The sequence below is a fragment of the Bos indicus x Bos taurus genome, chromosome 8 (genome assembly GCF_003369695.1).
Source record: "Bos indicus x Bos taurus breed Angus x Brahman F1 hybrid chromosome 8, Bos_hybrid_MaternalHap_v2.0, whole genome shotgun sequence".
Classification (NCBI taxonomy): Eukaryota; Metazoa; Chordata; class Mammalia; order Artiodactyla; family Bovidae; genus Bos; species Bos indicus x Bos taurus.
In genome coordinates this window covers 37,674,523-37,701,697 of record NC_040083.1, presented here as the reverse complement: position 1 = coordinate 37,701,697, position 27,175 = coordinate 37,674,523, and the positions used below count along the sequence as shown (strand labels likewise).

Sequence of the window (27,175 nt, the reverse complement as noted above, 5' to 3'; positions counted from 1 at the left end):
ACTAAAAATATTGGTAAGGCAGATAGTGGCTAGTGAATTCCTGTGCTAGCTGAAAGATAATCTTGCACATATTAAAACTCTTACCCTGGGAGGTATCAGGGTAGCACAAGAAACAAGAAGTTGTGGAGCTGAGAGGAGGGGTGAGGATAGGGAAGGTGTGGAAAGTGGGTTGGTTTGTCTGGCTCTCAAATCAGAGGTAGTGCTCGATGATGAGGAGGATGCCAATTTCATTTCTGGTTTCCACTCCGACATTAATATCACAGGTACTTTGGAATGTGTGCGTCTTTTATGATCAACGTAGTTGTTTTTCCCTGAGTACCCTGCTCACAGTTCATGTATTGCTGAAGCCTGGCTTGGAGAATTTTGAGCATTACTTTACTAGCGTGTGAGATGAGTTCAATTATGTGGTAGTGTGAACATTCTCTGGCATTGCTTTTCTTTGGGACTGGAATGAAAACTGACCTTTTCCAGTCGTGCGGCCACTGATGAGTTTTCCAAATTTGCTGACATATTGAATGTAGCACTTTCACAGCATCATCTTTTAGGATTTGAAATAGCTCCACTGGCATTCCATCACTTCCACTAGCTTTGTTCATAATGATGCTTCCTAAGGCACACTTGACTTCACAAGTCAAATTGCCAACATCTGCTGGATCATCAAAAAAGCAAGAGAGTTCCAGAAAAATGTCTATTTCTGCTTTATTGACTATGCCAAAGCCTTTAACTGTGGATCACAATAAACTGTGGAAAATTATGAAGGAGATGGGAATACCAGACCACCTGACCTGCCTCTTGAAAAACCTGTATGCAGGTCAGGAAGCAACAGTTAGAACTGCACATGGAACAACAGACTGGTTCCAAATAGGAAAAGGAGTTCGTCAAGGCTGTATATTGTCACCCTGCTTATTTAACTTATATGCAGAGTACATCATGAGAAACACTGGGCTGGAAGAAGCACAAGCTGGAATCAAGATTGCTGGGAGAAATATCAATCACCTCAGATATGCAGATGACACCACCCTTATGGCAGAAAGTGAAGAAGAACTAAAGAGCCTCTTGATGAAAGTGAAAGTGGAGAGTGAAAAAGTTGGCTTAAAGCTCAACATTCAGAAAACTAAGATCATGGCATCCGGTCCCATTCATGGCAAATAGATGGGGAAACAGTGGAAACAGCAGCTGACTTTATTTTTTGGGGCTCTAAAATCACTGCAGATGTTGATTGTAGCCATGAAATTAAAAGACACTTACTCCTTGGAAGGAAAGTTATGACCAACCTAGACAGCATATTCAAAAGCAGAGACATTACTTTGTCAACAAAGTCTATCTAGTCAAGGCTATGGTTTTTCCAGTAGTCATGTATGCATGTGAGAGTTGGACTATAAAGAAAGCTGAGTGCCGAAGAATTGATGCTTTTGAACTGTGGTGTTGGAGAAGACTCTTAAGAGTCCCCTGGACTGCAAGGAGATCCAACCAGTCCATCCTCAAGGAGATCAGTCCTGGGTATTCATTGGAAAGACTAATGTTGAAGCTGAAATGCAATACTTTGGCCACCTGATGCGAAGAGCTGACTCATTGGAATAGACCCTGATGCTGGGAAAGATTGCTGGCAGGAGGAGAAGGGGACGACAGAGGATGAGATGGTTGGATGGCATCGCTGACTCAATGGACATGGGTTTGGGTAGACTCTGGGAGTTTGTGATGGACAGGGAGGCCTGGTGTGCTGTGGTTCATGGGGTCGCAAAAGAGTCGGACACGACTGAGCAACTGAACCGAACTGAACTGACCCTGCTCACTTTGTTTTCATGCCCTTTCTCTTCAGATTTGCCTGAGGTTCCATCGATTGAGGAAGAAGTGGAAGAAACCGAGTCTTGGGCAAAGCCTCTGGTTCACCTTTGGCAGACGAAGTCCCCAAACTTTGTGGCCGAGCAAGAGTATAACACAGCCATGGGCAGAATGGAGCCACACTGCGCCATTTGTGCTCTGCTCATGCCCTACTACAAGGTAGCTGGCGGGAGGGGCCCCTGCCCACGTTTCTTTTCACTGTAGCACTTTCTGTGTGGCTGTAAAAACACAGGTGAATCATTGTAGTTAGTATGCACACAGTGAAGAAAACATTAGTTCTTCTGTAGCTAATGACCATCATAGACATCAAACAGAATTCCTGCGTGCCACTTGAGAGACTTTTCTTTAACAGTGGTTTATTATTTTTGAATGTCTTAATTTATTTCAGTCAACGGTTAATTCCAACCTTTCTTTCTACCCACTTGACCAAGAAACACAGACCTTAAAGTTTCAAAATAGTAGAAGCTTGCAGAGAGAGAACTTAGACCTAGTCTCTGCTTTATGTTTGAAAATATTACTCTCAATCATATAAATGTCAGCTCTGGGCTCACATTTGAAATACCTCTCTTCATCTTTCCATGTAGAACATGCAAAAGACACAGCAGGACTCAGTGCAAACCAAATTGTCCAGTTTATCCCCATCAGCCAGCTATTCTTGGTATTATTTTCAGATGTCATGTCATATATGTTATGCCAAAAGCGTCTTAGATCACAGAGGGCCACATTCTTCAGCACTAACACAAACAAAATGATCTTTAGGAATCTGGTAAGGGTAGAACTCGGAGAAGGCAATGGCACCCCACTCCAGTACTCTTGCCTGGAAAATCCCATGGATGGAGGAGCCTTGGTGGGCTGCAGTCCATGGGGTCGCTAAGAGTCAGACATGACAGCGACTTCACTTTTACTTTTCACTTTCATGCATTGGAGAAGGAAATGGCAACCCACTCCAGTGTTCTTGCCTGGAGAATCCCAGGGATGGCGGAGCCTGGTGGGCCGCCGTCTGTGGGGTCACACAGAGTCGGACACGACTGAAGCGACTTAGCAGCAGCAGCAGCAAGGGTAGAACTACTAGGTCCATTTTAATATACAATATTATAAAGTGTATTGTTGTGAATATTGTGTTCTGGATTATATTTTCACTAATAGAATCAGAAATATTCTATTCAAGATCACATTGTTCTTAAAGTTCCACATGAAGTAATTCTGTCCAGACATTTCAGAGCATAAAAATGCATAATGTGCCATATTCTCAGAACTTTGTAAATAGAGGAAGTAGTTCATTCATTCATCTGAATGAGACATTAGGGAGTGATTAACTTTATTTTTATTTCCCATTGTTAAATTTCTATGTTTTCTTGAAAAATTTACCTTTGTTTTGATTCTTATTTCTGTATCATAATCTGCCTGCATATTTCCCTAATGATTAAAAAAATTCCAACTAAAATTATAAGATTTGGGGAAATTTATTAACATAAGGTTTCTGGGATAAGATAGTTCATTAATTATATTCAAATAAACAATGAATATCTTATATTTTGGTCAGAGATGACAATTTTGTTTGCATATTATGCCTTGTTATCTGATGTCATTTGCTAGATGTTTCTGTCTTGCTGTTTTAAAACTTTGTGATGAGACAAAAACCTTCAAAAACTCTCTAAATACTGTCATAGAAATTAAAACTGAGGTCTTTGAAGATTCTCCTTCAGGTGTAACCAGGTAAGATTCTTCAGTAAATGAAATCAGATCTATTAACCTAGTGCAAATACAGAAGCAAAAAAAGTTCATCGGAAGGATCATTGCTTCTCATGAACTTTGTCTATAAGAACATAATTTTAGTAGCCCATCTCTTTCTGTAATAGTGGACATATAGAATCTCCTTTTGTTCCTACAGCTTAGCTTCTGGATGGGAACCTGGGGAGCAGAGGTGATAGTTGGAGGACAAGGACAAGAAGAAACAATACAGAAGTGAAAAATTAGTAAATGAAATAGCTTTTCTTGGATCTATCCAAAGCAAGTGATTTGAGCTCCTTTCTGTATTTTTTGCTCATTTGCAAATATTGTGTTTTTCAGCCAGATAGCAGCAATGAAGAAAATGATTCTAGATGGGAGACAAAATTAGATGAAGTGGTGACTTCAGGAGGAAAGACTAAGCCCCTCATTCCAGAGATGTGTTTTATTTATAGTGAAGAAAATATAGAATATTCTCCACCTAATGCCTTCCTGGAAGAGGATGGAACAAGCCTTCTGATTTCCTGTGCAGAGTGTCGCGTGCGGGTTCATGCAAGTAAATGAGTCTATCAGTCATTAATCACTGGCTTTTTTAGTGCTTCACATAGTCTTTATTTCTCACCCCTCTGCAGCCTGTCAAATCTATCACAGTGAACTATTGGCATCATTAATGATTAGATCATTCTTTCTCATATTTCTTCTAATGAAAGTATGAAAGGTATAATTGTCCTTTCTTGTATTTTATGTGGTATCAGTGGAGAACAGGTCTGATGGTTTGTTTTATTGGGGTCCCCATGTGGAGTCACCACGGGACTCCTTTCACATGCTTGAATTTTACTTAAGATATAGTTTATAAAACCTTAATTTTAGTCTCTTATGTTGATTCATCACTATTTTCCTTTGTAAGTTTTAAAAAGAATGAGTATTCTTTTGGTGATTTGGGGAATTGTTGTTAAATTTAATTCCTGAGTTAAAATTTTATTCTTTGTAAGAGTAGGGAGATCTTCATTTTGGGGAAAACAGTCCTTCGAGTTTTCCCCCAGGACTGAGATCGTTAGGCTCTATACCTGTCTCAATTTGCTATTTTTACATAATTGCGTTAATGGCAAATACATTTTTATAGGTTAATCTGTCATCTAAACCCTCTAAAATGTATAAATCTAAAATGGATCAGTTATACATTGCAATTGTATTTTAAAGCATTTTAGTATTCAAGCTCTTACCAAGTCACATGTTTTATTAACCTTCTTAGGTGTGGTGTGAGTCTGTCAATGTGGTTTGAATGATTTATGATATATGTATTACATTCTGTATTTACCCCACAGTAATACCAGTCTTATATTAAGGTTCAAATTGCCTGGCTATCAAGCATTTATTTATTAGATACTTTCAGCTTCCCCACGGGATTTGAACATGTGTTTGAAATATAATTATATTAAACTTCTTATTTACTTCATCAGTCTGTAAGACACTCAGTACACACACACACACACACATACACACACACACACACACACACACACACACTCTCACTCACTTACTCACTCACTCACTCTACACGGTTATATGTATATGAGAGGCATAGCATCATTTTACAAACAAGTTAGGATTTAATCTTGACTCCAGAATGCACTACCTGTGCAACTTAGCCATAATATTTTATGAACATGTGCTTGAACTAAACATTTTATGATCTTGGTTAACTATTATAGGCTTTTCTTTGGGTAATTACATTTCTGTTATTTTCCCTTCCCAAGTCAAATTTTATAGAAATTTGATATTAAAAATTACTTCTTTAAATTCTATTCATTTCAAAGCCCTCTTTTTTCAGGAAGCCAGAGTAACACATGTTTGTTGGAGCCATATAATTGCTACATATATCATGTAATTACATCATCAGCCATCTCTAAATTGTTGAGTCAGGCATGTACTGAATAGACAAGTAAAATCGAACATATCTCTTCATCACCAGCCATGAATTGTGTATCCTTTGTCCGTATCACTGAAATTAAAGCTAATTAAATGTAATTTTTGAAGTGTAGTTTTAAATTACATTAATTTTATGCATATACTTTTATGTTCAGAAATATTTTGTTAAGGTTTATTTACTGTACCATTTTAAAATTTCTCCAAACTTTGCTTCATAAATTGCAGCTTACTTTGAAATATGTTTTATATGAGTAAAGGACTAGACCTGAAAGTTTAGAGATTTTATTATTGCCCATTCAAGTACTATCACTAGTATTCTTTATGATAACTAGTGTGAGCATTGCTAACTGTTTAGATGCCTACTCTCATGCTTCCTGGCAGTGATATCCTGTTAGGTATAAGGTGTGAGAACCAAAAGTGTCTCTGAGCCAGCCTTGCTTATGTTTTGTTCTAAGCAATGAGAATAAAAAATGGTATGGTAGGTTGTTGCTCTGATTTTATTTATTCAGTGGCTAAAATGTGTCATATTCACAAAATACAAAAGGCTTAATTAATGGATCCATACTATTATTTTGTAGGTTGTTATGGAATCCCTTCTCATGAGATCTGTGATGGATGGCTATGTGCCCGGTGCAAGAGAAATGCGTGGACAGCAGTAAGTGGCTTATTCATTCCGTCCATTGTGGGTCCGTTTAAATCTAGTGGTACATGTACTTTTGTGTGCAGTTTCACCCTTCCCTGTTTTTCTAGTCTTCTCTTTCCAAATCATCCTACTGAGTATCTCTGTATCTACTGTGGAAATGTTAAATACATTTCTAGAGATCACCCTCTCCTCAGGAACCTACAGAGACTAGCAGTTTTTTAGAGCATGTCCAAAATACTGCTTCACGTTCTTTCCCAGCTCAGTTTTGCAGTTCTAGAAAATAAGTATTCTGAGTGACAGTGTGGATAGGAATCTCTAGGGACCTCTGAGGAAACCATGCTCATTCACAACTATTCCACTAGCATAGCTCTTCCCTGTTTATTCATTTATACATTCATACTTTAGCAAATTTTTAAGTGTTTTGTGCTAAACATTGCTGTGAACTTGAGACAGAAACTACAACACCAAATTATTCTCTGTTTGGGAAACACAGATTTCTCTTCACCTAAATTGTTTTCCCTGAAGATACTATAGAAACTTTAGCTTACACCCAAGCATTGCACTCCATTCCATTAATCTACCAGTTCACTCATTTTACAGTTTGATTATGTGTTGCCTTAATTTTTCTTAAAAATTCTCTTTCAAGATGTATCAGAACGTTGTTGAAGTTGGAGACCGGTCAGATCTCAAGACTGTATCCCTCATTCTTGATCTCATAACAGATGCTCAGCTTCATTTTGATTATAGTAGTAGCCTTTGCTTTATTCCTTAATGATCTCTAATGACAATGGATTAGATTTACTTGCAGCCAAAGTTAAAACCCTGAGGCGGAATGTAAAGACCATGTTTTGCATGATGAAAATTTATGTCATGATTATGTATGTTTAGCTCTCAGTGTGGAAATAGACATATGGTAACTATAAATTAAAGGCATCTGTAAGAGTGACTTTCTGTATGATTTTATTGCTGGCATTCACTTCGGATAGTGAGGGGAAAGCAGGGGAAAATATGGACCATTTTTATAGTCCAGATAATCTGATCTATGTGATATTAGAAGTAATATCTCCAACTTAAGAATTCTTTCCATTAATTGGCCCAGATAACATTTTGATACTTCATTTGGTTGATCATTACATTAACAAAAACTGTATAACTGCACAGCATCTGTAAAACAGCCAGGAAGTCCTGCTGTAATATATGTATTCAGGTCTTGTTTACCATGCTGGTTCTATTCGTATTATATGAGCCAAAGCAAAGTCTTGTAGAGTCAGTTTTGTTGATGATGTCCCCTCTTTCACCCTGAAGTGTAGATTTAGAATTTAGAGCTACTCTAATTCAGTTCACCAAGGCATGAAGAATTCTCTGTTCCATCTGCAGTTACTGCTTGGCTCCATGCTCACACACCGAGCAGTCCTGTTACCCCAAGGTACCATTGTCCTTTGCATGGCAGTGCCAGGGCTAGGCCTCAGTCAGCCACCCTGATTCCAAGACTGCTTCTTAGCAATTATGTTGTTTTCCTTTAGCATGTCTTCAGAAGGAAATACTTAGATTAATCACTCTCTGCAACTGATTTAAAGCATATTTCTATTAATCTTAACCTCTCTGTACCCTGAGAAAATACAGCGTGCCTTTGACACCATGTAAATCTCTCTTAATTTGCGATAAAGACAGGAGCTCTTGAATACAACTTTGCATTGATTTTTTTCAGACCTGCATAATTTCTTAGCTCTAATTGGAAATGATCTAAATTCACAATGGGCCAATTATCATTATTATTATTATTTTTCAGTTTATCCATTCTGAGTGAACGTTGTCCATGAAGCTCTATTTCTAAATTTTTCTCTTGAGAAATAATTGAATTTCATTTTAAGCATTGCAGAGAAGTATATTCTGGCCTTAACACCCTTATTTAGTATGGCATTGTGTGTTGCAATATTTATATTTTACTAAGCACTTAAGTATGATTCTTGGGTTTTGTGGCTGGAATGGTTGCATTTGGGAAGTACACTTAGACTTGTCTTCTTAGGAACCAATCTCATACTGTCAGTTTTAGGTTCCAGAGGAGCGCTGATCTCCTTTTGGATGGAAGCTCTAAAAGAACCTAATGGAAATCTAACAGTGTGGCTGAAGTCAAATGATATTTCAATCCTGGCTTTTAGTTCACTAACTCTTGATTACTAAGTATTTCCTGGGATTTTCTGTTTTAAACATAGTTTGTGAAAGTAAGGCTTATTCATCATGAATACAAATGACTCCAGTAACATATTTTGCTTGAGATATGTGTTTATACAACAAATGTGATTGTTTCAGTTAATTATATTTCCTTTAATGATTATTGCTTTGAAAATCTTAGAGGTAAGAAGAGGGTACCTGAAACACCTTATATTTATTTTCATAAGGTGTGTGTGGGAATCGTATGTGGTAGTTCTATTTTTTAAAGATCAAAAAATAAAAATTAAAGGTTAAAAAGAGTACCTGTTGATGGACAAATGGATAAAAAAAAGTGTCTCTATACACACACACACACAAACACATTCACACATGCACACATATGTACAATGATTATTATTCAGCCATAAGAAAAGGAAATTCTCTTGCTACAATTTGGGTGAAACTGGAGGGTGTTATGCTAAGTGGAATAAGTCAAAAATAGACAAATACTGTATACTTTCCATTTACATGTGGAATTAAAAAAAAAGCAAAGCAACAACAACAGAAATATAAACCTGAACTCATAGATACAGAACATAGATTGGTAATTGCCATGGGCTGAGGGAACGAGGGAAATGAGTGAAGGTGTCAAAGAGTATATACTTCAATTACAAATACATTCTGAGGGTGTAATGTACAGCATGATGACTATAGTTAACAGTGCTTTATTAGATACTTGAAAGTTGCCAAGAAAGTAGATCTTAAATGTTCTCACCACACACACACACACACAAAGGTATTTAATGTGAGGTGATGGATGTGTTAACTAACCTTATTATAGTGATGATTTCTCAATATAGAGATATATCATGTTGTCACATTGTACAACTTAAACTTATACAATAAGTCAATTATATTTCAATAAAACAGGAGAAAAAGAGGGAAACTATAATAGTAACTATATTATATAAGTAAGTATCAACTATTTACACTTTCAAAGTAAAGGCATCATAAGGTTTATTTCAGCAAATCCTGGCCATAAATAAATGAATAACTAGCTAACTAACTGAAGTCGTACATTAACAGGTAGTTGGGGTTAGTAGTTGCGGATGTGCTGGAATTAGTGTTCACAGACCAGCTGTCTTTTTATTTACCAGTTCTAAGGAATGGAAGTCATGTGGGCCAAACTGCTCTGCTCGCTTTTCAGTAACTGAAGACCAGAACTTTGTCTCATTTCTCTATAATACTCCTAATACCTGGTGTACTGTTGGATCATTTCTGAACTTATAGAGCTTTTATCTGTGACCTTCAGCATTCTCATCATTTCTGGAAGTCTTGGTTTAGTCCTCAGTGTATTTGATTTTGCTACTTTTTTTTTACTTTATCCACTTGTATCAATTAAAATGAGAAACAAAAGGCTGTATTGCAGCCTTAACTATATGTAGTAGAGAAAGAGATGACTTACAAATTTTGAATTACACCCTAACTTGGATTCTAGAATCCTGGCTCTAAGCCCAAATTCAAGTGAAACAAAATGAAACAGTTAAGAAATTCCCCAAATACCTGTCTTTTGTGACATAAGGTTGTAGCTCTCATAGTTCTAATTAAATATCATTGCTCTGTGCCTGTTTGTCATATTTCAGTACTGCTCAGATAAATAGACCTGTATGGAAGCTGTACATGTATTTATGTAATAAATGTTAAGCTTATAACCCAGCTTTATTAGAATGTTTTATTTGCAGCTCTGTTTTGTTTCCAGCTCTTTTGTGACTATGTGATTCATTTTGGAGCAGTTTGTACTCCTTCATTATAGTAGCACTTTAAGAGCATATTCTAAATATTACCAAGTTCTGTTTTTAGGTGTTGAATGTCAACACTCTGATTCTGAAATGTGCTTCTAGTTATTTTGAGTCTTAATTTGTATCTAATTACTTTTGACCTAAATTACTAGAGTTTATATCTAATCTGTTCATCAGCTTCCATTTTATAGTGAGTAAGTTACCACTAATTAAAACATAATATTCGCACTGTAAAAATGCTGAATATGTATTGCTTTCTTTCAAGTTTTTTCCCTCCACCGTTTTCTTTTTTATTCCTACTTTGAAAATTTTTTTTAAATTCTGAGTATTTCTGTGAAATACCTGAATTCTGTGTTAGAGCTTCACTTCTAATTATGAAGGACGATGTTAGTTAAATGTGTGGATTGAACTGATAACCTGAATACTTTTATCCTAAACAGTAATAATTCATGTGCTTAATACTCTGTAGAGTATTAAGAGGTAGTATGCTAATAACCACAGAAGGATTTTCTGTGCTATCTTCTAAAGGATTTATATTATTGAATTTTCTAAAGAACAAACTATAAGCAGGTTAAGAGGTTAAACTTTAGGGATAGTATAGCTCTTTGGTGGTTGTTTCTCTCCAGGAAATTTGGATGTTTCTTTTGAGGTAGGGGGAATGTGAGGTTTTGTTTTAGTGGTGTAAATGGGAGTGGAAATTTCATGGGAAGATTGGTAATTTATATCATGGAAAGTTGTGTCATACTCAGGTTTATGACTTTGACAAATCATGAGTTGTCAGTCTTCTGTCCATGGTAGCTTTAAGCCAGTGCTGTTGTTTTTCAATGTCAGTGAAAATTTCCAGTGTCTTTTGTGCTATGTCTTACTAGGGAGCTTTTTAAATTACCTTATATAATTCTTGCAGGGCAAGGCAGGGTAGACATAGTAACTCACATACCTGAAATCTAAAATCTTAATTAGAGGAAGATTTAAAAGCAATGTAATGAGAAGGTTCGATTAGAGACAATTATCTAAGGCCTCTTACTGACCCTGAAATCCTTTGATTCTGTGTTGTTTTGTATTTCCATTTTGCTTTAATTAATTTTCCTTAAGAATTGGGCACCTTCATGAAATCTAAATTTGTTTTTGTACTTCTTAACCTGATCAAAGGTGATGAGTTACAGAAAAGTACAGGAGTTGAAGTGACTTTGGTAATTATTGGCTGGATCAGTGTAATTTTTATATGCTCAAGGAAACTTTCATTTTTTAAAAAAAGTGACTTCAAGGCCTTACTGTAATTTTATTTGGATTATGCAATATGCATTATCTTCTGGGTAATGCATATTATGCATTATGTATTATCTTCGGGATTTCTTTTTATTTCAATATATCCCTTTACTCTTAATTTAGAAAAATTTGTTTAAATATTTTTATTTGAATGTTATATAGCAGAATACACAGTTGCATATTATATTCTTGAAGAGATATTGCCATGCTATGAAAAGGTAGATTTTGAAATGAAAAAGTTAAAAAAAAAAAAATTAAAAAAATTCTGTATAATGAAATAGTAAACTAGGTTGCTGTTGTAGTTTAGTCATTTAGTCATGTCAAACTCTTTGCCACCCCGTATAATTAGGACTTCCCTATCCAGGATGTACTCTGGCTCCCCTGTCCTTCAGTGTCTCCTGGAGTTTGCTCAAACTCATGTCCATTGAGTTGGTGATGCCATCCAACCATCTCATCCTCTGACACCTGCTTCTCCTCCTGCCCTCAATCTTTCCCAGCATCAGGGTCTTTTCCAGTGAGTTGGCTCTTCGCATCAGGTGGCTAAGGTACTGGAACTTCAGCTTCAGCATCAGTCCTTCCAATGAATATCCAATAATATCCTTTCGGATGGACTGGGTTGATCTCCTTGCTGTCCAAGGGACTCTCAAGAGTCCTTTCCACCACCACAGTTCAAAAGCATTAGTTCTTTGGTGCTCAGTCTTCTTTATGGTCTAACTCTTAGCTCTATACATGACCAATGGAATAATCATAGCTTTGACTATATGGACCTTTGTCATGCAATCTTGACTCCAGCTTGTGCTTCACCCAGCCCAGAAATTTTCTTGATGTACTCTGCATATAAATTAAATAAGCACGTGACAATATACAGCCTTGACGTACTCCTTTCCCAGTTTTGAACCAGTCTTTTGTTCCATGTCTGGTTCTAACTATTGCCTCTTGATCTTTATACAGGTTTCTCAGGAGACAGGTATAACAGACCACCTTCTCAGGTAAGGTGGTCTGTTATACCTATCTCTTTAAGAATTTTCCATAGATTATTGTAATCCACACAGTAAAAAGCTTATTGTAGTCAGTGAAGCAAAGTAGATGTTTTTCTGAAATTCCCTTACTTTTTCTGTGATCCAACGGATGTTGGCAATTTGACCTCTGGTTCCTCTGCCTTTTCTAAATCAAGCTTGTACATCTGGAAGTTCTTGGTTCACATCCTGTTGAAGTCTAGCTTGAAGGATTTTGAGCATTACCTTTGCTAACATGTGAAATGAACTCTACTGTACGGCAGATTGAACATTGTTTGGCCTTGCCCTTCTTGGGATTGGATGAAAACTGGCCTTTTCCAGTGCTGTGGTCACTGCTGAGTTTCCAAATTTGCTGGCACATTGAATGCAGCACTTTTTTTTTTTTTTAATTTTATTTTTAAACTTTACATAATTGTATTAGTTTTGCCAAATATCAAAATGAATCCGCCACAGGTATACATGTGTTCCCCATCCTGAACCCTCCTCCCTCCTCTCTGCCCATACCATCCCTCTGGGTCATCCCAGTGCACTAGCCCCAAGCATCCAGTATCGTGCATCGAACCTGGACTGGCAACTCGTTTCTTACATGATATTTTACATGTTTCAATGTCATTCTCCCAAATCTTCCCACCCTCTCCCTCTCCCACAGAGTCCATAAGACTGTTCTATACATCAGTGTCTCTTTTGCTGTCTCGTACACCGGGTTATTGTTACCATCTTTCTAAATTCCATATATATGCATTAGTATACTGTATTGATGTTTTTCCTTCTGGCTTACTTCACTCTGTATAATAGGCTCCAGTTTCATCCACCTCATTAGAACTGATTCAAATGTATTCTTTTTAATGGCTGAGTAATACTCCATTGTGTATATGTACCACAGCTTTCTTATCCATTCATCTGCTGATGGACATCTAGGTTGCTTCCATGTCCTGGCTATTATAAACAGTGCTGCGATGAACATTGGGGTACACGTGTCTCTTTCCCTTCTGGTTTCCTCAGTGTGTATGCCCAGCAGTGGGATTGCTGGGTCATAAGGCAGTTCTATTTCCAGTTTTTTAAGGAATCTCCACACTGTTCTCCATAGTGGCTGTACTAGTTTGCATTCCCACCAACAGTGTAAGAGGGTTCCCTTTTCTCCACACCCTCTCCACCATTTATTATTTGTAGACTTTTGGATTGCAGCCATTCTGACTGGTGTGAAATGGTACCTCATTGTGGTTTTGATTTGCATTTCTCTGATAATGAGTGACGTTGAGCATCTTTTCATGTGTTTGTTAGCCATCTGTATGTCTTCTTTGGAGAAATGTCTATTTAGTTCTTTGGCCCATTTTTTGATTGGGTCATTTATTTTTCTGGAGTTGAGCTGTAGGAGTTGCTTGTATATTTTTGAGATTAGTTGTTTGTCAGTTGCTTCATTTGCTGTTATTTTCTCCCATTCTGAAGGCTGTCTTTTCACCTTGCTAATAGTTTCCTTTGATGTGCAGAAGCTTTTAAGGTTAATTAGGTCCCATTTGTTTATTTTTGCTTTTATTTCCAATATTCTGGGAGGTGGGTCATAGAGGATCCTGCTGTGATGTATGTCAGAGTGTTTTGCCTATGTTCTCCTCTAGGAGTTTTATAGTTTCTGGTCTTATGTTGAGATCTTTAATCCATTTTGAGTGTATTTTTGTGTATGGTGTTAGAAAGTGGTCTCGTTTCATTCTTTTACAAGTGCTTGACCAGATTTTCCAGCACCACTTGTTAAAGAGATTGTCTTTAATCCATTGTATATTCTTGCCTCCTTTGTCAAAGATAAGGTGTCCATATGTGCGTGGATTTATCTCTGGGCTTTCTAATTTGTTCCATTGATCTATATTTCTGTCTTTGTGCCAGTACCATACTGTCTTGATAACTGTGGCTTTGTAGTAGAGCCTGAAGTCAGGTAGGTTGATTCCTCCCGTTCCATTCTTCTTTCTCAAGATCACTTTGGCTATTCGTGGTTTTTTGTATTTCCATACAAATTGTGAAATTATTTGTTCTAGCTCTGTGAAGAATACTGTTGGTAGCTTGATAGGGATTGCATTGAATGTATAAATTGCTTTGGGTAGTATACTCATTTTCACTATATTGATTCTTCCAATCCATGAACATGGTATATTTCTCCATCTATTAGCGCCCTCTTTGATTTCTTTCACCAGTGTTTTATAGTTTTCTATATATAGGTCTTTAGTTTCTTTAGGTAGATATATTCCTAAGTATTTTATTCTTTTCGTTGCAATGGTGAATGGAATTGTTTCCTTAATTTCTCTTTCTCTTTTCTCATTATTAGTGTATAGGAATGCAAGGGATTTCTGTGTGTTGATTTTATATCCTGAAACTTTACTATAGTCATTGATTAGTTCTAGTAATTTTCTGGTGGAGTCTTTAGGGTTTTCTATGTAGAGGATCATGTCATCTGCAAATAGTGAGAGTTTTACTTCTTCTTTTCCAATTTGGATTCCTTTTATTTCTTTTTCTGCTCTGATTGCTGTGGCCAAAACTTCCAAAACTATGTTGAATAGTAATTGTGAAAGTGGGCACCCTTGTCTTGTTCCTGACTTTAGAGGAAATGCTTTCAATTTTTCACCATTGAGGATAATGTTTGCTGTGGGTTTGTCATATATAGCTTTTATTATGTTGAGGTATGTTCCTTCTATTCCTGCTTTCTGGAGAGTTTTTATCATAAATGGGTGTTGAATTTTGTCAAAGGCTTTCTCTGCATCTATTGAGATAATCATATGGTTTTTGTTTTTCAATTTGTTAATGTGGTGTATTACATTGATTGATTTGCAGATATTGAAGAATCCTTGCATCCCTGGGATAAAGCCCACTTGGTCATGGTGTATGATCTTTTTAATGTGTTGTTGGATTCTGATTGCTAGAATTTTGTTAAGGATTTTTGCATCTATGTTCATCAGTGATATTGGCCTGTAGTTTTCTTTTTTCGTGGGATCTTTGTCAGGTTTTGGTATTAGGGTGATGGTGGCCTCATAGAATGTGTTTGGAAGTTTACCTTCCTCTGCAATTTTTTGGAAGAGTTTGAGCAGGATAGGTGTTAGCTCTTCTCTAAATTTTTGGTAAAATTCAGCTGTGAAGCCGTCTGGACTGGGGCTTTTGTTTGCTGGAAGATTTTTGATTACAGTTTCAATTTCCATGCTTGTGATGAGTCTGTTAAGATTTTCTGTTTCTTCCTGGTCGAGATTTGGAAAGTTGTACTTTTCTAAGAATTTGTCCATTTCTTCCACGTTGTCCATTTTATTGGCATATAATTGTTGATAGTAGTCTCTTATGATCCTTTGTATTTCTGTGTTGTCTGTTGTGATCTCTCCATTTTCGTTTCTAATTTTATTGATTTGATTTTTCTCCCTTTGTTTCTTGATGAGTCTGGCTAATGGTTTGTCAATTTTATTTATCCTCTCAAAGAACCAGCTTTTGGTTTTGTTGATTTTTGCTGTGGTCTCTTTTGTTTCTTTTGCATTTATTTCTGCTCTAATTTTTAAGATTTCTTTCCTTCTACTAACCCTGGGGTTCTTCATTTCTTCCTTTTCTAGTTGCTTTAGGTATAGAGTTAGGTTATTTATTTGACTTTTTTCTTGTTTCTTGAGGTGTGCCTGTATTGCTATGAACTTTCCCCTTAGGACTGCTTTTACCGTGTCCCACAGGTTTTGGGTTGTTGTATTTTCATTTTCATTCGTTTCTATGCAAATTTTGATTTCTTTTTTGATTTCTTCTGTGATTTGTTGGTTGTTCAGCAGCGTGTTGTTCAGCCTCCATATGTTGGAATTTTTAATAGTTTTTCTCCTGTAATTGAGATCTAATTTTACTACATTGTAGGTCAGAAAAAATGCTTGGAATGATTTCTATTTTTTTGAAGTTACCAAGGCTAGCTTTATGGCCCAGGATGTGATCTATCCTGGAGAAGGTTCCATGTGCACTTGAGAAAAAGGTGAAATTCATTGTTTTGGGATGAAATGTCCTATAGACATCAATTAGGTCTAACTGGTCTATTGTGTCGTTTAAAGTTTGTGTTTCCTTGTTAATTTTCTGTTTAGTTGATCTATCCATAGGTGTGAGTGGGGTATTAAAGTCTCCCACTATTATTGTGTTATTGTTAATTTCTCCTTTCATACTTGTTAGCATTTGTCTTACGTACTGTGGTGCTCCCGTGTTGGGTGCATATATATTTATAATTGTTATATCTTCTTCTTGGATTGGTCCTTTGATCATTATGTAGTGACCTTCTTTGTCTCTTTTCACAGCCTTTTATTTTAAAGTCTATTTTATCTGATATAAGTATTGCTACTCCTGCTTTCTTTTGGTCCCTATTTACATGGAAAATCTTTTTCCAGCCCTTCACTTTCAGTCTGTATGTGTCCCCTGTTTTGAGGTGGGTCTCTTGTAGACAACATATGTAGGGGGTCTTGTTTTTGTATCCATTCAGCCAGTCTTTGTCTTTTGGTTGGGGCATTCAACCCATTTACGTTTAAGGTAATTACTGATAAGTATGATCCCGTTGCCATTTACTTTATTGTTTTGGGTTTGAGTTTATACACCGTTTTTGTGTTTCCTGTCTAGAGAATATCCTTTAGTATTTGTTGGAGAGCTGGTTTGGTGGTGCAGAATTCTCTCAGCTTTTGCTTGTCTGAAAAGCTTTTGATTTCTCCTTCATACTTGAATGAGATCCTTGCTGGGTACAATAATCTGGGCTGTAGGTTATTTTCTTTCATCATTTTAAGTATGTCTTGCCATTCCCTCCTGGCTTGAAGAGTTTCTATTGAAAGATGAGCTGTTATCCTAATGGGAATTCCCTTGTGTGGTATTTGTTGTTTTTCCCTTGCTGCTTTTAATATTTGTTCTTTTTGTTTGATCTTTGTTAATTTGATTAATATGTGTCTTGGGGTGTTTCGCCTTGGGTTTATCCTGTTTGGGACTCTCTGGGTTTCTTGGACTTGGGTGATTATTTCCTTCCCCATTTTAGGGAAGTTTTCAACTATTATCTCCTCAAGTATTTTCTCATGGTCTTTCTTTTTGTCTTCTTCTTCTGGAACCCCTATGGTTCGAACGTTGTAGCGTTTAATATTGTCCTGGAGGTCTCTGAGATTGTCCTCATTTCTTTTAATTCGTTTTTCTTTTATCCTCTCTGATTCATTTATTTCTACCATTATATCTTCTAATTCACTAATCCTATCTTCTGCCTCTGTTATTCTACTATTTGTTGCCTCCAGAGTGTTTTAAATTTCATTTATTGCATTATTCATTATATATTGACTCTTTTTTATTTCTTCTAGGTCCTTGTTAAACCTTTCTTGTATCTTCTCAATCCTTGTCTCCAGGCTATTTATCTGTGATTCCATTTTAATTTCAAGATTTTGGATCAATTTCACTATCATTATTTGGAATTCTTTATCAGGTAGATTCCCTATCTCTTCCTCTTTTGTTTGGTTTGGTGGGCATTTATCCTGTTCCTTTATCTGCTGGGTCTTCTTCTGTCTCTTCATCTTGTTTAAATTGCTGAGTTTGGGGTGTCCTTTCTGTATTCTGGCAGTTTGTCGAGTTCTCTTTATTGTGGTGTTTCCTCGCTGTGTGTGGGTGTGTACAGGTGGCTTGTCAAGGTTTCCTGGTTAGGGAAGCTTGTGTCGGTGTTCTGGTGGGTGGAGCTGTATTTCTTCTCTCTGGAGTGCAATGAAATGTCCAGTAATGAGTTATGAGATGTATGTAGTTTTGGGGTGACTTTGGGCAGCCTGTATCTTGAAGCTCAGGGCTGTGTTCCTTTGTTGCTGGAGAATTTGCTTGGTATGTCTTGCGCTGGAACTTATTGGCCCTTGTGTGGTGCTTGGTTTCAGTGTTGGTATGGAGGCATTTGATGAGCTCCTGTCAATTAATGTTCCTTGGAGTCAGGAGTTCCTTGGAGTCAGGGTTTGGACTTAAGTCTACTGCTTCCGGTTATCGGTCTTATTTTTACAGTAGTTTCAAAACTTCTCCTTCTATACAGCACCATTGATAAAACATCTGCATTAAAGATGAAAAGTTTCTTTACGGTGAGGGTCACTCAGAGAGGTTCACAGGGTTACATGGAGAAGAGAAGAGGGAGGAGGGAGTTAGAGGTGACCCAAATGAGATGAGGTGGAATCAATAGTGGAGAGAGGGGGCTAGCCAGTAGTCACTTCCTTATGTGCACTCCACAACTGGACCACTCAGAGATGTTCACGGAGTTATACAGAGAAGAGAAGAAGGAGGAAGGTGACAGAGGTGGCCAGAAGGATAAAAGGGGGGAATGAAAAGGAGGGAGACAGATCCAGCCAGTAATCAGTTCCCTAAGTGTTCTCCACTGTCTGGAACACACAGAAATTCACAGAGTTGGGTAGAGTAGAGAGGGGTTAGGGAGGAGACACAGGCGACCTGGTGGAGAAAAAGGAGAGTCCAAAGGGAGAGAGAGCAGTCAAGCCAGTAATCTCGCTCCCCCGTGAAAAATGGGTCCTGAAGATTGGTTTCTTAAAGGTACAAAATTGGTAACAAATACATAAAAGCAAAAATTAAAAATCTGGAGTAGAGTTTGGAATTTCAAAAATACGATGTTAAAGATACGAAGAAGGAAAAGAAAGAAAAAATGAACAAACAAAAACAAACAAGGTCGCGAAAATTATAAAGAAAGTACAGGTACAAAATTGATAACTAATACCAAAAAGCAAAAATTAAAAATCTAGAGTAGAGTTTGGAATTTCAAAAATACAATGTTAAAAAAAAAGAAGAAGAAGAAAAATAAAGAGAGAAAACAAAGAAACAAAAACAAACAATGTCGCAAAAATTATAAAGAAAATACAGGTACAAAATTGGTATCAAATACCAAAAAGCATAAATTAAAAATCTAGAGTAGAATTTGGAATTTCAGATATACAATGTTCTATAAAAGAAGAAGAGAAAGAAACAGAGAAGCAGAAAAAGAAAAAGTCACAGAAATTATAAAAAAAAAGCTATAGGTACAAAATTGATAGCATATACCAAAAAGCTAAAATTAAAAATCTAGAGTAGAGTTTGGAATTTCAAAAATACAATGTTAAAGAAAAGAAGAAAAAAAAAAAAAATAAGGTCAAAAAAGTATAAAATACATATATATGATGTTTGCTGAAGAAGAAAAAAATAGGGTCTGTTTTTTTTTTTTTGCAAAGTAATAGGTTATAAAAATGAAAATTAAAGGATCAATAGAGGACTTAAAATTAAAAAAAAAAGAAAGAATGATCGTAAAAATAATAAAAATATATCTAGGACTTTCTTGGTTTTGTTGTGGGTATTGTGGGTTCAGTTCATTTTTGGCTAGTTCCTTGGTCTGACTTATATTTCTCAAGATCTATAGGCCCCTTCCTATGTAGTCCATAGTAACCACAGGGTTTTGATCTATTGCCTGTAGCTTCCAAGGCATTTCCCTCTGTTATATCTTCTTCTGTTTGCTAGTCTCTTCCGTATCTGGTTTCCGCCCTGACACAAAGGGGATGGTGGAGGACACTTTTTTTTTTTTAGGCTTACTTGTTCAGTTGCGCTGTGGGGAGGGAGGGAGGGATGCTGCAAACAAATAACACTGGCGTGAGCTCGCAGTGCCTCAGCCACACTGGGTCTGACCCCGCTCACGGCGCGTGTAGCCTCCCTGCCCACACTGCTCGGGCTCTAGGTTGTTCCGCCGGGAACAATCCGAGGCCGGCCCTGGTTTGCATGCACTTCCCAGGTCCAAGCCGCTCAGGTTCAGACACTTGAGTGGTCCTCAGAGGCGCAGACTCAGTTGGGCCTGCGTTTTGTGCTCTTCCCAGGTCCGAGCAGCTCAGGTGATGAGGTGTTTGGCGAGCACCAATGCTGCGACTTATCGCCTCCCCGCCACTCTGTTATCTGGGTGTAAAACTGGCGCACCTTCTCAGGCAGATGTTGACCGTCCAGACCCCCAATAAGTTTTAGTTAGCAAAGAAGCCTGCTTACAGTTTTATAGATAATGTCTCTCTGGGGCTGCGATTGCCCCCTTCCGGCTCTGGCTGCCTGTCACCGGAGGGGGAAGGTCTGCAGCCGGCTATCTCTGTTCAGTCCTTTGTTCCCTGCGCGGGCCTGGCGGTGTCTTAGGTTAGGGCTGGCTTTTCGCGTGGTAGATATCCCACAGTCTGGTTTGCTAGCCCAAATTATTTTGCTCAGATAGCGGTCAGGATATTCAGGCCAGATTCTTACTCTCAGCGATGCAGCCCGTGCCGCGCCTCCCTGCCCAGCCCCCGCTTGCTAATGGCGGATGCAGGCCTCTGCGCTGCTTCTCCGCTGGGGGAGTTACCGTAGGGCTCGCAATCTGCGAGTTTTAATTGTTTATTTATTTTTTCTCCCTGTTACGTTGCCCTCTGTGCTTCCAAAGCTCGGCACAGATTAGGCAGTTAGAAGGTTTCCTGGTGTTTGGAAACTTCTCTCTTTTTAAGACTCCCTTCCCGGGACGGAACTCTGTCCCTCCCTCTTTTGTCTCTTTTTTTGTCTTTAATATTTTTTCCTACCTCCTTTCGAAGAGCTGGGTTGCTTTTCTGGGTGCCTGATGTCCTCTGCCGGCATTCAGAAGTTGTTTTGTGGAATTTACTTGACGTTTAAATGGTCTTTTGATGAATTTGTGGGGGAGAAAGTGTTCTCCCCGTCCTACTCCTCCGCCATCTTGGCTCCTCCTCCGAATGCAGCACTTTAGCAGCATCATTTTTTAGGATTTGAAATAGCTCATCTGGGATTCCACGACCCTCACTAGCTTGTTCGTGGTAATGCTTCCTAAGGTCACTTGACTTCACCCTCCAGGATGTCTGGCTCTAGGTGAGTGATCACACCATCATGATTATCCCGGTCATTAAGACCTTCTTGTACAGTATTTCTGTGTATTCTTGTCACACATTTATTATTTATTTAAGAGCATTTATTCTCTGTACAATAACAAAGTTGCACTATATATTATAAACAGCATAGATAGCATTCTGCTTTTTTTTCTTCAAAATAGTTTTAAGAAATCAAAAAGTAAATATGAAATAAGTTTTCACCTTGGTCACATATCTTTTCACTTTATTTTACTTATTTGTTTATTTGTTTTTTTAATGGAGTAAAAGATATGAGCAAGCTGTACCTTGATGATCATTTTGTATTAGCATTTTCTTCTTACAAAGAGTGGAATATACAATTGCAGTGATTAAAAACATTTTAGTGTCTGTTTATTTATTCTTATTGCTTGATTGTAAATAAATGGCATCTATAGATTGAGTAATGGTTGCCATTCATGCCCTCAAAGGCTTAGACATAGCTATTGTTTTGGCTTTTGAAAGAAAGTGAAGTGTTTTCTCTTCATTAGTCATAATCATCTGGAAATACCTGAGGTAGTGGTCTTTCAGCCACTCACCCCCATAATGTTGCTAAAGGTTGTGAACTAAAAAAAAAAATTTTTTCACTTGTTCAAAAGTATTTGTTTATCTGAACTCTTAATCCTGGAATATACCGTACTCTTAAATCTCAACTGTTCAGGCTCAGGTAAAAATGATTAACTTCTTGGAAAGTTGGTAAGTCATCTTTAGGACCCATGAAGTCCCCCTGTTAAATCTGAAGGCAGTGCTTTCTCTTCTCTCTCTCTGACATGGGAGTTCTCTTAGGATAGTGATCATTAAAGAAAATATATGTAGTTGAGAATGATATTACCATATTCCATAATACAACCATTATTTCTCCTGTCCCACTCCTTAGAGAAGATTAGTGTTATAGGAACTTAACCTGTCAGTCCAGTGATTGACTCCATGCTCTCAATGCAGGGAACGTGGGTTCAGTCTCTGGTTGGGGAACTATGATCCCACATGCCACACAGCACTACCAAAAAAAAGAAAAAATGGTGGTACTGATAATAGATGTTAGAATTGCCTATCATTTGGCTCTTAGAAGTCTTGTGTTTAAAAACTAATACAATATTGTAAAGTTTAAAAATAAAATAAAAAAAAAACTAAAAAAAATAAAATAAAAAGTAATTCCATTTAAAAATTTTTGACTCACAAATTCAGAATAGTTGTTGATTTAAATATAATCTACTCTAAGTAGCAATGATACTAGCTTCCAATTTTCCTAGCTTCCAAAAAATTTAATGCTGACAGAGACTGTACATTTCTCGATCTATCTCAGAAGTCTCATTTTACAGATACTAAGTCAGGGGTTTGAAAGAGTAAGTCCTTTGCCCAGGCTCTGCATTCTATATGGTAAGAGAGCCCAGACTCGTGGTACTCATGCCTCTAGATTCCCAGGCCCAGAATCTTTTTTGTTTTTTCCTCAATTGTTTGTATTTAGAGTGAAAAGAAGGCTAAATAACTGACCTAATTTTGAACCATGTATTTGATTTCAGTTTGTTTATTTTGAAAATGAAGTCAACGCTAATAGTGTATTTATGTGATCTTATACTTAGTATGGAATAATTAGTGTTACTGGGCAGTTGAGCAGAGAAGTGCCCTTACTCTTTCTTATCAACTCTAGTTTCTTCCTGGAGGACATTTTCCAGAGTTGAATGATCTCCTGGATCTAGTTTCCCAACTGACAACCGAGTTGACATTTTTCTTTAACAAAGAGCTCTGAAGTAGCTTTGTAGATAGGAGCCATTGATTTTTAGATCTTGTTGGCTTATGGCCTTGAGAGGTCATGGCCACACTCCTGCACCCTGTGATGTGTTTTATGTTTTTTTTATTTTTTCATTTCATGGACTACTGTCAAGACCACGTGGTGAGAGGCTGTCTTTGATCCTCACACATAGTAAAAACAGTGAAAAAGAAAGAAAAGGAAGACTGGGTTCTTGTTAGAGACCATGGCTCTGTGTAGCCAAGTGTCTGCTTGTGCCATTGCTCCTCTCCAGTGAGGTGTCTCTGGAAGCTGCTGGCCAGACCACACTCTCACATTCGAGCTAACACGTTTGAGTTCAGAATCACCTTCTGCCTCCGAGGGAGGCAGATTATTCTGAACAGCTGCAAACTTAAACCTTGGCTCACAAAGGCCAGAGTGGTAATAATTATTTTACTTTAACCAAGCAGAACAGCATGTTGGAGGATATCAATTTTCTTGACAGCATAGTTATGATGTGGAGGCTTTTCTGTTAGGGACTGCTTATAGGCTAAAAAAGTCAACAATCTTTTTTTTTCCCTTTCCTGTTCATTCTTCTCCCTTTTGCTCAATAAACAGCATCCTCTCCCTACCAACCCTCCCACCCCCCTGGTAATGAAGAGAAAGAAAGAGAAGTCTACATAGCTTATTGTAACCGGAACTATATTCATAAACAGCTTCTTGATTGAGAACAAATGCCTCATTAATCTTAAGTGCTTCATCCAGAGAGCACAAGTAAAGTCAAGAAGAAAAATGACTGACATTATGGGGAGCATAGCATACTGTACTGCACACCAGGGTGTGCATGCCCCGAGGTCACTGGGCTGCACGGTGCATCTCCTTAGCAATTAGGAAAGAGATCCTCAGGAAGCATGGAGTGGGAAAAATGCCTTGCATGCATTTCTTATGAATGGCAAAAACTAGTCCAGTGGCATGATGAAGGAATCATGTATTTTGCTATTTGTTACTGAAGGTCATGGTGGGAAGAAAGAATAAACCAGCTGGATTTTTACTTGAAAGCCAAGTGTTGTATAATTTTAAGTACTTTGCTCAGGATCCTGGAAATACTATTATGTAAATACCTTGAAGTTCCATGTAGATTACTTTGGCCATTCTTAAATTATCGGAGTTCTTCTTCCTAACATTGAACCATTGTGTGCCTGGTCTTCTATCAGATAGGTTCTCTGCACACTTCAAGGTAATTTTTACACTATGTTAAGGAATGGCATCAGAAAGAAAAAAGGTGGAAGGGATGTAATTTGAAATGTAGAGTATGATTTCCTGTTATTCCATAATTGTCCTTTCATACAAATGACTATATGCTTGTATTTTAATGGTTAAAATGTAGTGAGATCCCTGTCCCCTCCCAGCATGTCCACATCCTAATCCCTGGATCCTGTATGTTACACTGCATGAAAAGGGAATTACGGTAGCAGATGGCATTAAGGTTGCTGACCAACTGATTTTACAATAGGGATATTATTCTGTTTACCTGGGTGCATGCAGTGTAGTCAGAAGGGTCCTATAAATGAGGAAGAAGGGGACAGAAAAGGGCAGATTTATGTGATGTGAGAAGTGCTTGGCCTGCTCTGGCTGGCTTTGGAGGTGGAGGAGGAAGACCAAGGACTAGGCACACAGGCTCCCCTTAAAGCTGGAGAAGGCAAAGAAATGGATTCTCCCCGAGAGCTTCCAGAAGGGAGTGACCTGGCTGACACCTTGATTTTAGCCCAGTGAGACCCATTTTGGAATTCTGACCTACTGAACTTTGTGTTGTTTTAAGTCACTGCATTTGAGGTAATTTGTTATTGCAGTAATAGAGAACTAAAGGACGTATCGTAGACAGCCTTTTGAAACACTCTTAACTGTTCAGCATTCCACTGGGTATGTGGTATTTTCAGTGTCAGCTTTCTCTGACTACCTTCTGTGTCTCTAGCCCACACCTCCAGGTTCCAGGCCTCCACAATCCTTTCACCTCACTGTGACACATGATTCAGTGAAGCTCCCAGCTTTTCGCAGTCTCTCCCTCCCATCTTGTTGTTATTTCCGCTTAAGCTGCTACGTTTTTTTGCACATACTCTCAGCTCCCTTGCCACTCTCTGACTTTGATACTCTACCTTGGTATAACTCAACCCTGGTAAATCCAGCTCTACTCTGTACCTGTACCCTGTAGCTGAATGGCTGTGGAGAAACACCCAATATGCAGATTGCTCTTGCTTTCAGTTGTAATTGGAGGTAGGTCTTCACTGGTGTGGATAATTCATGTTGGATTCTCATCATCCATTCTCTCTACCCCTCTCTTGGCTGACTGGTTCATATCTTCATATTTCCCCCATCCTTACCCTCACCTCATCAAGTCTCTTCATATTCATAGAGAAATGGGAAGACAGCAGTAGAGACCTTAAGGTTTCAACCTGCTTCATAGCTATAATATCTCTGCTTCTCTCTAACACCATCCCCTCTTTTATACACAGGACCATAATTGCAGTAATTCATCCCTTTCTTACCCACAACTCTTCTCCAGCTGATTCTCATTATCATCCACACAAGCTGTTATTTCTTCCATCTTCAAGTACACCAAAAAACCCTCTCTTTCTTCCTACAAGCTCCACCCTATTTCTCCATGCCTCTGTAAATATAGTAAAACTCCTGAAAGGCTTATCTTTACTCACTGTCTCCGATTCTTCTCCCCCACTTCTTTCTTAAATTTATTTCAGTCATAGATTTGGCCCTGTGTTTCCTTCGACACTTCTGTTGACCACTGCTTCCTGTTTGAAGCAGTATTCAGTTGACCTGTAGAATCCTTCCCTCCTGCTTTTCCTCTTCACTGGTCACTTCCTCTCACTCCCCAGAGTTCAAAATGTGGGCTTCTTTTCCACACTAATCCATCTAGTCATCTCATCCCATCTCATAGCTTTAATAGTTGTAAACAGCATCTAGTCATTGGTGGCTTGGACATTCCCACGTCCAGCTCAGTCTCATCTACATGTCCAACTTTATGACAGCATCTCCTGTCACATGTCCATTAGCTCAGATTCACCCTTCCTGAACTGAATTCCAGATCTTCTTCTGTAGCCTTCCTTATTTCCAGGCCTTCTAGCTGCTGAGGCCAAAAACTTGATAGACTTGATGCTTTCTTTTTCTCATACTCCACATCTATCTGACAGTAAATCCTATTTTGTCTACTTTTAAAATGAATCTTGAATCCTGGCCACTTCTTAGTCGCCTCAGCTGACATAATGCTAACTTAATCTACTCATTAACTCTTTCCTGGGTATGGTGGTAATCTGCTAGCTTCTCTTCTCACTTCTACCCTTGAACCACTATTGTCTACTGTCAACACAGCAATTGGGATTTAACATGTAAGTTAACATTTAACATATTAACATTTAACAGTTAACATGTAAGTCAGGTTATGTCCTTGGTGTACTCAGACTGTCCAGTGGCTTCAAGCTATCACCTTTTTTCAAGGCCTATGAAGCTTTATGAAGGGCTTCCTAGGTGGTGCAATGGTGAAGAATTCACCTGCTGGTGCAGAAGATGCAAGAGACGCAGGTTCAATCCCTGAGTCAGAAAGATCCCCTGGAGGAGGAAATGACAACCTGCTTCACTGTTTTTGCCTGGAAAATTCCATGGACAGAGGAGCCTGGCAGGCTACAGTCCATGGGATCACAGAGTCAGATATGAATGAGCGACTGACTGAGCACCATGTAGCTTTATCAGATTTTCTTCCTGTTACTTACTGACGACCTTTCCTATTAGAAAAGGTCATCTGCTGCCAACACCTTCCCTGGAGAACTCCATGGCCCACTTTCATGATGCTTCACATCCTCTACCATATCAATAATCTACTGATTTAGTGTGTCTGCTCTTCCAGCCAGAGTGTATCTTTCATAGCTTTTGCCCAATGTCTAGGACACAACATGGTGATTAACCAATATTTGTTGATAATGTTTTCACTTATAATACAAATTAGGTGTAAGCATCTAAGTTAAGGAACTCGCTTGTATAAAATTCACTGGAGCCTGTAAAACTTCCTTTCAGAAGATTACTGCAGTAAAGTTTTCATTCATGCATTTCATTCATTCAGTTTCCTAATCACTCAGAATTCATGCCAGCCCTGTCCTAACATGAGATTCCAACCTCTCTCCAACCCTGATAAATGAGCCCCA

At 38.0% G+C, this 27,175-nt stretch overlaps 1 protein-coding gene across 3 annotated transcripts in view; it reads left to right on the top strand.

The window, feature by feature from the left end:
• The window catches only part of KDM4C (lysine demethylase 4C), a 409,790-nt gene that overhangs the window by 247,772 nt on the left and 134,843 nt on the right, over nt 1-27,175 (top strand). For all 3 annotated transcript variants that reach the window (XM_027549308.1, XM_027549310.1, XM_027549309.1), the window contains 3 exons: nt 1,820-2,001; nt 3,913-4,126; nt 6,078-6,154. In XM_027549308.1, coding sequence (XP_027405109.1) covers nt 1,820-2,001; nt 3,913-4,126; nt 6,078-6,154 — 473 coding nt within the window. The remainder of the gene's footprint in view (nt 1-1,819; nt 2,002-3,912; nt 4,127-6,077; nt 6,155-27,175) is intronic.